A 12,943-nucleotide genomic window follows, 5' to 3' on the forward strand; every position below is an offset into this window, starting at 1 on the left:
GGTCTGAAACTATTACACGGTTAGAAAAGTCAGAGCAAGAGATGCCGGAAGCCCTCAAATTAATTTAGAAAATGATGCAGAGAATTAATGAGACATCAAATACACCGGTACTGAACGTGTAAAACAGAAGTGGAAATCAATTTTATGTAAAATTAACGGATATGGGACATTGTGTAACGTAAACAGCAAATTAGTGGACATGGAGTCACTCGAAAATGAAAGACTGTCTCTTAGAGACTGCAATGATGTTAGGTTTTTTCGTGTTGCTCCTATCACGTCATGCGACGTAGAGCGCAGCTTTCTACATTACCAACTTTGGCAGATATCCGAAAATATTTACGTTTGAGACACTGAGAATGTATCTTGTAGGTACTGTACATTGCAATTCGGTACTGTAACTGCACTTCTGAAAGACGACCAATAGGATAAATGAAAAAATTAAAATTGCTACATGTTTATTTCCACCATTGACACTGTGTATAATTAAATACAAATGCTTATAAAAGACAGGCGAATAAATGCTTTTCACATTCTTTTGACATTATCATTATGTAATGTATATTTACTTTCAGAATGTACATAGCCTTTGTGTGTTTCCCCATTTTACCGTACTCTACTCTAAATAGCAACGTTGTTACCTCAACACATCTCTGTCTACCTGCAGCGAGTAAACAACCTATAGTGCATGCACAGTAAACGTATTGTATCGGGTCCAAAGTCTCGAAGCCTGATGATGATGATGATGATGATGATGATGATGATGATGATGATGATGATGAATAGAAATTAAAGGAAAAGAAAGAGTGGTGTCAAGAAATTTGGGAATACCCCTGGAAAACTTGTCAGAGCAGTCCAGGGGCGAATGCTAGTCAGGAAAGTTAGGCTTGCTCTTTTATTCATAGGGGAAGATGGGAGGATATAATAATTCATAATTAATAAAAATAATCAGACTCACATAAATAATTTATTTTATAATTATGAAATCATTATGAGTCATGAATCATATTCGCTTATCAGATGTAGAAGTTCGATATAATATAACAAACATGGCCAACAAAACAGTTTATTTAGTTTTTTTTCGACCCTGCCAACCAATGTATATTGTTGTATTGAGCTTCACTGAACGACAGCACATATTCTGTATAATGTCTGACTTCTCTTGAATAGTCCTTCGGGAAAATGGATTTACTAATGGGGTTTCAATAACACACAATTCCGAACTCATTGCAATACTTCAAATTAATGTTTAAGAATTAATAATATATGCAGCAGCTAACACATGCATTCCACTCATACAATTACATTGCACTCGCAAAACACAGCACATTCCCGCTGCCAATACTGGTCTGTGTAACGTTAAATAGTCGTTGGTGTAGCTCTCGGACCGGAGCTTCAAACAACACATAACAGGAGCATGTGCGCCTAGGAGGAAGGCACTTGCGCGCGCATCATATTCTCGCTATTTCTACGTCTTTCCTGTAGCTCTGAGAAACGAGCAAGCGTTGCGATACGTGCGGTATGCAACCTGCGGATGGTAGTACGCCTATACAATGTTCCAAAAATCAAAATAAATTTTAATGTACGTAACGCCATTTTGATAAATACACATTCTTCGAAAATATTGGGCTTGCGCAGCAAGCATAGCATGCCCGGAGAAATCGCCCCTGCAGAGCACCCTTTTCGCCACCTGTCTCTGCTGAATTTGAACCCAGATTTTATACTTAGACGTGTAAAGCCGGTAGTTTAATCTTTGTCGTCCTGTATGTTTTATTGTGATAACAGATATTGCCTTTTATTCTAGTTTATGGATAAAGGAGCTAAATGTTTCCAATAAAATTTATGAACAAATTTTTTATTATTTAAGTGCTACATTTTGGATTCTGATTAGAGCTCAGCATCTAGATTAGGCATGTCAAAGCGCCTGCACTGCGTGCTCTCAAGAACCCGCACAACATTTCCTTAAGAGCAATGATTGTACTTCATCTCGCTGAAAAGTGAACCTTGTTGGATTTGTATTGCTTGTAGTATGAGTACATAATACAGACGCTTTGACATCCGTGATCTAGATGCTCATTTTCTCTTAAATATTTTCTATAGCAGAAAGCAGTTCGAAATCATTCCTTAATATTTATGGCTTACGTATTCTAATTTAAGGTATGGTAAATAGTCATTGTTGTTAACGAAATTTCAAAATAGTTGCCTAGTTTTAACGTTTCTAAGAACTAGGCAAATATTTTGAAATTTCGTTAACAACAGTCTTGGTTGGCACATTAATAATGGAAATTAATAAATTATTATAAGTATTAAATATTAATAATTTTTTTAATCCGTGTGACGTGCTACAATTTATCCGTAATTATATTAAATTTTATCAGCTTCATATTTTGTGCAGAGAAGTGAAACATTAAATTTGATTTACAATTTTACTTTTCCACTTTTTTATATGAAATAGAATTTATAGAGCGCTCATCTATAATTGTTTTATTAAGATTTTTATGGAAATCAAATTTTAATATTCAGAAACTATTTTTATCAATAGTTTGCCTTTCTTTATGACTATTTCTGAGGAATATTTTTCCCTAAACAATTGTTTGTTATATTCCTTTTTTGATAATAATTTGTCTTCTAATATTATTTTCATAGTAATGGTTCTTCATAATTTACTGGATATTGTGAAGGGATTAATACTTCATTTGTCACAATTTATCGTAATAGTAATATACGTTACAAGAGCGGTATGTTGACGTTTTCATGGTCGAGGAAAAGATTGAAAAAGCGAAACGTAGTTGAGCTTTTTTAATTTCCGAGAACATGAAAACAAACATACCGCTCGTGTATCGTACATTATTTTGTGCGAAGATCGTTTATTACATACCTGAAAGACGAATTTCTAATTAGTTGCAATGAAATCTCCATGTTGGTTCCTGTTTAATGACGGCAACTTCGGAAAACCAAAATATCTTTCTTCAACATTGTTGCTATAAAATGTTTTCTGTGTTTACTATACTCCAGCAGGCCGTGATATACGTCTGTCTTTTTTTTCCCCAGTCTATAAATGCGAACTTAAAACAAACGGTAAGGTTATGTAATGATTTATTTTTCATTTTAATATTTTAACAATATTATTTATATAACATGTTGCAGTAATAACATCGGCATCTGGAATCTCGTTGATTTTTTCACGGCTTCCTTAATGTTACTTGTATCAGGAATGCAATAAGTTTCGTGGAGTAGTAGACTTTACTTAATTTTTGCAAATATTTAAAAACAATAATTAACATTGCAATTTAGGTGAAATTGCAGTGGTAAGTTTCCAATTTATAATTATTACTATGTTAAACGTCTCTAAAAATAATATGTTAAAAGCCTAAAGCAGTAAAATGAATGTCGCGCTTAAGCGGTAAGAGGGAAATTGTTATGTGTGTTACGTTGGGAATACTGAATGTGGTATTTCACAATTACCGCGTATTGGTTCTGTGCGGAAAACAAGCAAATACGCACGATCTCGCACAAAATAATTATTTGAATAGTGAATGCATGAACTGAAATATGTACTGGGAAATTATGTTCGAGTATTATATTAATATGCATTTATTTTGTTCCAGTACATATAAAACACAAATATTTACATTGCATGGTAATTGCATAGCGTTTATGTGTAATATTTTCTCGTGTTTTAATCCTGGTTGAGTGTAAGAGAAGGCCTTACGGCCTTAACCCTGCCAGGTTAAATAAAGCCATTATTATTATTATTATTATTATTATTATTATTATTATTATTATTATTATTATTATTATTATTATTATTATTATTATGTAGTAATGCAATAAACATAAAATACTCGTACATATTTTTACATTCAATTTTTTTACTGTTTTGTTTTGCAGAATATAGCGACAGTTATTAATTAATTACCTTTCAAGTCCTAGTAAACGGAATTGCATAAAATAATATGAGAAATATTGCATGCTATTAGTATTTGATGTTAATATAATCATTATACCTTCCTTTTTTGTCAGATTGAAGTTAAAGCAGTACCAATTGATAAAAAAGAAATTGGAGATTCTGATCAAGGTCGAAAGATGCGACGAGTGAGTCAGCCAGATGCTTTGACTTTTGGAGGCCATGCACATCCTTCTCTAGACACTCCATACGAAGTCACTGTTAAGGACAAGATGTGCTACTACGCCATCACTATTATGAAGGTGCGGAATATTATCGTTATGTTTTGATATTGTTGTTCATTTCAAATGCTGATAGGAAGAAATTTTGAATTATTTAAGAGGCGTTTTAACTCAAGTTTTCCTGTTGAATGTGAAATATAGAGGTGATAATGTTTTAGAGTTTGAATCTATCTTCATCTTAAGAAATTGACCTCTATGTATAGTTAGTTATTTCTGAATGCTTTGTCTCCTCTCGCGAGTTCAACTTGAATGTCTATCATCACCACCACCACCAAACTACTGCTGCTATCTTAACCACTTACATCATAATTATCACCATCCTGACAACACGAGTCTAAATAATATTAAAATCACCGACATCATAACCAGCATCAATACCACCATACCACCTCATAAATCTGTAATGTCAAAATCATATCATTACCAATCACATTGGTACCATAGCCATAACTTTAACTGCCACAGCTACCACCAATATGATCAGATTATCAGCACCACCACCATACCATTATCAACTCTATCACCATCACTGTACCATCATACCAACTTCATCAACACCATTGTACCACCATACCAACTTCATCAACACCATTGTACCACCATACCAACTTCATCAACACCACTGTACCATCATACCAACTTCATCAACACCATTGTACCACCATACCAACTTCATCAACACCATTGTACCACCATACCAACTTCATCAACACCATTGTACCACCATACCAACTTCATCAACACCACTGTACCATCATACCAACTTCATCAACACCATTGTACCACCATACCAACTTCATCAACACCATTGTACCACCATACCAACTTCATCAACACCATTGTACTATCATACCAACTTTATCAACACCATTGTACCACCATACCAACTTCATCAACACCACTGTACCATCATACCAACTTCATCAACACCATTGTACCACCATACCAACTTCATCACCTCCACTGTACCACCATACCAACTCCATCTCCACTATACCACCATACCATCATACTAACTCTATGAACTCCAGCGTACCATCATGTATTTCCATCACTAAGCCATATTGTTCTGTGACTTTCACTAATACTGTCACCACAAACATCAACCATAACCATCAGTGTTATGTTGTGTTAATATCTTTGGTATCATAGAGTTGTCTTTTGTACGTGTAACTCCACTCTGTACGTACCAAACATGGCGATATTACTTAATGCAGTGGTCGGCAAAGATTACGCCATATAAAATGCAGCCCGCAAAACACAGGAAAGGGGGAGGTAGAAGAGGGTAGTTATAAGTGAAGAAGACGGGGAACAGCTTCACTATTGCAAGTTGTCAGTGCGCAGAGATGAACAGTGTACCCACATTGCTTAACTTTGAATGAACAAATAATGGCTAAGAGAAGGGAGATTATGCCTTACCCCTCAGCTCTCCTTGTGAATTAAGGGGTTGACTTGCGAGTCAAGAAATGCCGACCACTGACTTAATGAAGTATATTAAATTAGCATGAAATTAATATTGATATTTTTCAGTATTTGTTTCTGTTATAATGCAGATTTTTTTGTGTAGGCTTATGAAAACTATTCCTTTGAAGAACTACGATTTACCTCGCCTGCTGTTAAGCGCTCGAGCGAGAACATGCTGGTGCGTCCAAATTCAGATGGAACATACAGTGCAACATGGACGCCAGGAAGTGTGGGCTGGTATTCTGTGCTGGTCACCATTGACGGCTATGACATGGAGGAGGCAAGTATAGAGATGCAGAGTGCTTGATGCAGTAAGACAGTACGCATGCTTCAGTGACAGTGATGATATCTAGTTTGGGGGGAAAATGCATCCCCAGGGAGAATATTCATCTTTTCTGTAACTAGAAAGTGAATTATTATTTATAAGACGCTATAATGACTAGTGTTCTCTTTTGGTTGTTTTTGGGTCTTACTTTTATTTTAAAACTAACTGCCTTAAATCACTTCTTGAATGTACAGCAAGTTAGTAGGCTTACTAAAATAAATGAAGATAAACGTATTGACTTCGTGAATAATTATTGTATTATTTTAATACTTATTTTCAGATGATAATTGCAATTGAATATAATGGTACTTTACATTTGAACAAATTTGTCAAGGGATATTTTTAAGTTTTCCAATTAAGCATCAAAATGAAATAAAATTTGAGTAGGCCTGCTTGCAAAGGAATAAATATAAATTTTAATCAAGATAGTAGAGCACACGCCTTAATTTATTATTTCTAATTTAAAATACAGTGCATCAGATATAGAGCCTTACTGAAAAGTCTTTTCTGAGTACTTACTTACTTACTTACAAATGGCTTTTAAGGAACCCGAAGGTTCATTGCCGCCCTCACATAAGCCCGCCATCGGTCCCTATCCTGAGCAAGATTAATCCAGTCTCTATCATCACACCCCACCTCCCTCAAATCCATTTTAATATTATCCTCCCATCTACGTCTTGGCCTCCCTAAAGGTCTTTTTCCCTCCGGTCTCCCAACTAACACTCTATATGCATTTCTGGATTCGCCCATACGTGCTACATGCCCTGCCCATCTCAAACGTCTGGATTTTAAGTTCCTAATTATGTTAGGTGAAGAATACAATGCGTGCAGTTCTGTGTTGTGCAACTTTCTCCATTCTCCTGTAACTTCATCCCGCTTAGCCCCAAATATTTTCCTAAGCACCTTATTCTCAAACACCCTTAACCTATGTTCCTCTCCCAGAGTGAGAGTCCAAGTTTCACAACCATACAGAAGAACCGGTAATATAACTGTTTTATAAATTCTAACTTTCAGATTTTTGGACAGCAGACTGGATCTTTTCTGAGTACTAGTTGTTTTTATTTTCCAATTAACCTCTGTGTTCGGCACAAGAAAAGGGTTATTTAAATTCTGCTCACCTCTTTGTTGCTCTCCAAAATTGAAAATGCTAGCATCGCCACTGCATTTAGAATAAAGGAATGAATGAATGAATGAATGAATGAATGAATGAATGAATGAATGAATGAATAAATAAATAAATAAGTGAATAAATAAATAAAAATAAATAAATAAATAAATAAGAAAGAAAATGAATAAGTGAATAAGTAAACAAATAAGTGAATAGATAAATAAGCAAGTAAATAAATACGAGGAAATTACAAATTGAAGTAGCGACCTATATTTTTGAATGAGATACCTAAAGGTATCACTGGTAGATGGCAGTATTATCGTTGCGCGCACAAATGACACAAGGAAGCAGCAGTTGCAAAATGGCGGCATTTCTATAGAGAGTACCATTAGCGTCTTGAGAATCTCCTCTGGTCGACTGACTCAGTGTGCAATACTTGTCCACCCTTCAGAGAACTTCTATACCCAATTGAAGATCTGAATTGACAGACATCCCAAGTAAAAAATTGACCAAATTTGACTTTTTACCTGACATGTTGTGTTTTTCATAGGCTACCATCCTGTAAAAAATAATATCCCAAGTCCGACTCTAAGCCTGTGTTTTTTTTTAATCATACACGTATTTATTTCAATACTTTTATATAGCAAGCCTATGTAATTTTCTTGCTGTCCTGAATAATTTACTTCAGTGGATTTAGGATGTTTGTCAATTCAGGTCTTCAATATTGTAGACAGCTTGACGTATTGGATAATGCTCACCATACACTGCCAGATCTTCTGCATAGAAAAATCGCACAATGGAGCACTGCTCGATAATGTTAGACTCGTGCAGAAATGCCATCATCTTGCAACTGCTGCTTCCTTGTTTCGCTTTTTCTCCTTGTGCGTACATCAGTCATCTTGACACCTGGATAATACTGCCACCTAGCGGTGGTAGCTTCAAGCACCTCATTAAAAAAATGTTGTTGCTACTTAAGTTTGTAACTTACTGACCTGTGTAAATAAGTGAGTCAGTGAAGAAGTATGAGTAAGTGAGTAAATAAATAAGCGAATATATAAATAAGTAATTAAGTGAGTAAGTAAATAAATAAGTAAAGAAATAAATAGGCCTAAGCAAATAAGTAATTAAATAAAATATTGAGTGAGGCTTTATGGCTTGTGTAATATTTTTAGGCATACAAAGTTGAAGTGAAGGAGCCCCCCCAGGGGATGACTCCCCCAACACAGAGTGTGGTGAAGAAAGCCCCTCATCAGCCAAGTCGTCTGCGCAAGTTTGTAGCGAAAAACAGCGCAGGTCTAAGGATCAGGGCTCACCCTTCATTACAAAGCGAGCAAATTGGAGTGGTTCACGTGAATGGCACCATAGCCTTCATAGACGAGGTGAGTACGAAGGTGCAGCATTTAATTCTCAGGCTCTTCTTAAGTCTAGCATATTTGTGTTATTAATTCACCGATTTTACTGACTTTGTCATACATGGTTGATTGGTAGATTGGTTTTGAATGCCTCCAGTTATATTCAAGTAAAACCTTTCTGTATTTTGCTAGTGTGGAAATGTGAAGAATTACAATATATTACATTTTTAACTGAATAGAAAAACATGGAGTGGAAAGTATATTAAAGCTATTTCTTTTTGTAGTTTCATTGTATTGTAATGTTAACTTTTTAATAGTGTATTATTTCGTTTTTATACAGTTAGTAAGTTAACAGTTCATGCACTGAGATGCAGTAGCGGCCGGTGATCGAAATCCTCGGTAAGGCCAGATGCAACTACTCTCTTTCTAGCTAAAGATTGAAGTAAATGTAAATAAATGCACGTGGCATAATGGTTCCTGATTGGCTATTGGACTCATGCTTATCATCTTCTTCCTCACATTAAAATAGTTCCTTCTAAAATAATAAAATATATAATATACATGGAATACGAGTGAATTAAACATGTTTATAAGAACACTTTCTTACGTATTAAACAACATGTTTATATTATTAGTTTCAGACATTGCGTGTTAAATCATTGTAACGTGTATTATGGCAACGCGCATGCGTAATAGGCATTAAATCCCTCGCAAGGTAACTTGCAGCTTCACAGAGCACATCAGCACAGCTGGAATAACACAGTGCGAGATTCAGTGTTGCCAACATCAAATACATTTCTGTAAAATTAAAGAAATTCTTCACTCTTCAAAGAATAACATTCAATCACGGATCTACAGAAAAAGAAAATCCACTATTCTCAGTAGAGAAATAATAAATATTAACCCTCTGTGAGCATTTTACGGGTTAGTTCAATGTATGTGTTGAAATGTCTGCAATATATCAGACGGTGCCTGCCCTGCGTGCTCACTTGCTGAAAATAATGCGCCCTGGTGGCTGCTTTGGTAGCTAGCTTGCGATTGCGGAGTAATACATTTTGGTTTTGTTTACGTCTACTTCAATCTTTAGTTGGAAATAGTTTAGTTTAAGTGCCTCTGATAGGAAATGTTTATTTATGATATTATTTATTATTGTTATTATATTATTAATATCATTATTACTGTATTATTATTATTAGTCTATTATGATTACTATTAATGAAAAATAATAATTTCACTCACCAAATAAGCTGTTATGCTGTGAGTTTCTGTGATTGTTTCAGTGTGATGAAGCAACCCACATTATGTGTTGAAAATCCCCTTTCTTTCTTTTCTTTTTATTTTTTCCCTTCACAGCATCGAACAAGACCAACAGAGAAGTTTATTTTACACCACATTATCACTTAACCATTTATGTTGCCCATACCAGGATGCAATAGAAACTTGCGTTTTAAGATTATCTGTCAGAAAAATTGTCAGCGATGTCGTAGGTATCTCGGTAGACTCTCTCTCTTTATTTAAAACTTACTTTCTTTCAATATTATTTCTTCTCGAAAAAGGACACTTTAACAATGAATTAACTGCTCCAGAATTATTTCTCGCATTTGTTTCTGTTTATATTTTCCCGAAATACATAACAACATTGGCCCAGATTCACTACTGTACTACGAAGTACAATAGTACAACACCCTCGCTTACGTCATAAACTAAGACATAAGGGGAGAGAATAGTGTGGGTCTCTGCCTGCCAAAGAGCTGGAATTTTTGTTATTTATGGCCTATTTAGGAAGACAAGTCACCATTGCTATTCCCACCCCACACTACCCTTGAGGCCGGCCCATGGATGGGAGGATTGAGGCCCATGGATGGGAGGAGTGAAACCTGACCAGGCCACGAGGCTGGACGAATTGTGCCTCAGCTACAACGTTTTAAGCGCAAGCTCAAAGCCCGCGAAAATACAGGAAATTCAGAAGCCAGACCCGGCACAAGCGATCCTGGCCTCAGGAACAAATTTTACTGCAAAACAGGTCTATATACATCACAAAGTTATCAAATGCTTCTACAGCGATATATGCTTCATTCAAATAACTAATACATTATATAAAAACTCAAAATTTTATTTCACTTAAGCCAAGTGACTGAGGCCCGATCTCACTTGCCTCAGTCAATCAGTCACCACTGCTGAGATGTACTGTGATTTTTGGCCATCAGATCCACAATGATGATGGTGTGTGGCTTCGTCTGAGCCAGGACACAATCCACCAGTACTGTAGCAATGGACACGGTGAAGCGTGGTGCCTTCAATACAACCAGCATCTGGGCAAGACTTTGCTACTACCTGTAGAGGAACCCAAGTCCATTCTGGATCAAGTCATCAAGGAAACCATCATGAGAAAGCTGCCAGAAATTTCCAACAAAGATGGGTATGCCTGTGTGTAATAATTAAGAAGACAATTTTTTTGTTTTGATAATTAGTGTTACATCTAAAAATAGATTTTTGAGTCCACACCTGTGGAGTAACGGTTAGCACGTCTAGCCGCGAAACCAGGTGGCCCAGGTTCGATTCCCAGTCGGGGCAAGTTACCTGGTTGAGGTTTTTTCTGGGGTTTTCCCTCAACCCAATATGAGTAAATGCTGGGTAACTTTCGGTGCTGGACTCCGGACTCGTTTCACCGGCATTATCACCTTCATCTCATTTAGACGCTAAATAACCTTAGATGTTGACAAAGCGTTGTAAAATAAACTACTAAAATAAAAAAAAAATAGATTTTTGTTAGAAAATCTGTATTATAAAGGATTATTGACTAACTAAACATTTCTAAAATTCTTTCAGAGGCATTGAAATTAAAACATGTCCGTACATAGCATTCTGCCAAATGGCAAGTCTTTCACTGCAATCTCTGCTCTTTCCTATTTTCTGTCTTCCTGTTAGCCTCCACATATGGTCCATATTTCTTATTGTTGTCCTTAATCTGATACCTTTTTCTGCTTCGAACTCTGTTCCTGTTCACCATTCCTTCCAGTGCATCCTTAATTAGACAGTTTCTTCTCAGCCAGTGACCCACCAATTCCTTTTTCTCTTCCTGATCAGTTTTATCATTATTCATTTTTTCACCCACTCTTTCTAGCACAGCTTAATTTCTTATTCTGTCTGTCCATTTCACACACTCCATCCTTCTCCATAATCACATTTCAAAAGCTTCCAGTCGTTTCTCTTCACTTCGTCGTAATAGCCATGTTTCCGCCTCCATACAATGCCACACTTCACACAAAGCACTTCACTAGACTATTCCTTAGTTCCTTTTCTAGGGGTCCGTAGAAGATGCTCCTTTTTTATTAAAAGCTTCCTTTGCCATTGCAATTCGTCTTTTGATTTCCTGGCAGCAGCTCATGTTACTGCTTATAGTACACCTCAAGTATTTGAAGCTGTTCACTTGCTCTACTGCCTCATTTAGTATTCGCACGTTTACCTTCTCTATTTTTCTTCCGACAACCATAGTCTTCGTCTTGTTTGCGTTTATCATCATCCCATACTCTCACAGCTGTCATTTAGCTCCAGTAGCATATTCCTTAGTATCGTCTCCTCTTCTGCTAACAAAGCCATATCATCAGCAAATCTTATGCACTTTATTCCTCTTCCTCTTACTATCACCTCTCCCATGTTCTGAAAACAGTTCTACATGTCTATACTAGGAAGAAAATAAAATAAAATAGTAGTGAGAGAAACCGAAATACTCATAGAAAACCTACCCAAAACAGTGGTGTTTCATATGCTGGTATCTGTTACGTAAAAATGCAGAATTTCCAAGCAACAGTGAGGTAAAGGGATTTAAATGTAAGACGTGTTGATAATCCTGCATTTTTTTTTTTTTTTTTTTTTTTTGTAAACAGAGCACCAATGATTTAATACACCAATCACTTCACAAGTATTTTAAATTCCGATCTAAGCTCAAGAAAATACGGGTAAAATGTACAAAAATGTTTTTCAGTAATAGTGTTAATTGGTTTTGTGTCGTCTAGGAGACCGAAGAATGCCACCATGTGTGGACCAGGCGAATATCAGGTAGTGAAGTGTGGTGCATCAGGACACAATGTTCGAAGTCGGCCGAATCTCAAGGCTCCTCCCGTGGGCATGTTGGTTCTGGGAAACCATGTTACAGTTGTGGACCACGTAAGTAACTTTTGTTTTGTTGGGAAGTGTTGGAACTGACCAGAATATAACTTAGCATGCCAGTACCTCATGACGTTGATTTTCGATATTACATTTAATATTTTATAATGTGGCAAATATGCAGAGAAAGACTTTTTGGGTCGATTTCTAAAATGATGTCTAGACCACGGCCATGGCTTTAAACCTCGTTTGGACTTATAAAACGAGGTCTTTTTCATTTTTCTGAGCCACGGCTCAAAACCATGGTCTGAAGCGGAGACCACGGCTGGGGTTGGTTTAAAACCTCGGCTTCATGTGTACAAGATGGAGATAGATGATCAGCTGGGTGATTACAGAAGGAAA

The 12,943-nt window shown here is 36.2% G+C and overlaps 1 protein-coding gene across 5 annotated transcripts in view; it reads left to right on the top strand.

The window, feature by feature from the left end:
• Positions 1 to 12,943, top strand: part of hiw (MYC binding protein highwire) — a 507,580-nt gene that overhangs the window by 422,621 nt on the left and 72,016 nt on the right. For all 5 annotated transcript variants that reach the window (XM_069830497.1, XM_069830498.1, XM_069830496.1 and 2 more), the window contains exons 36-40: positions 4,021 to 4,206; positions 5,753 to 5,929; positions 8,255 to 8,461; positions 10,642 to 10,853; positions 12,451 to 12,601. In XM_069830497.1, coding sequence (XP_069686598.1) covers positions 4,021 to 4,206; positions 5,753 to 5,929; positions 8,255 to 8,461; positions 10,642 to 10,853; positions 12,451 to 12,601 — 933 coding nt within the window. The remainder of the gene's footprint in view (positions 1 to 4,020; positions 4,207 to 5,752; positions 5,930 to 8,254; positions 8,462 to 10,641; positions 10,854 to 12,450; positions 12,602 to 12,943) is intronic.

This window comes from Periplaneta americana, chromosome 7 (genome assembly GCF_040183065.1).
Source record: "Periplaneta americana isolate PAMFEO1 chromosome 7, P.americana_PAMFEO1_priV1, whole genome shotgun sequence".
NCBI lineage: Eukaryota > Metazoa > Arthropoda > Insecta > Blattodea > Blattidae > Periplaneta > Periplaneta americana.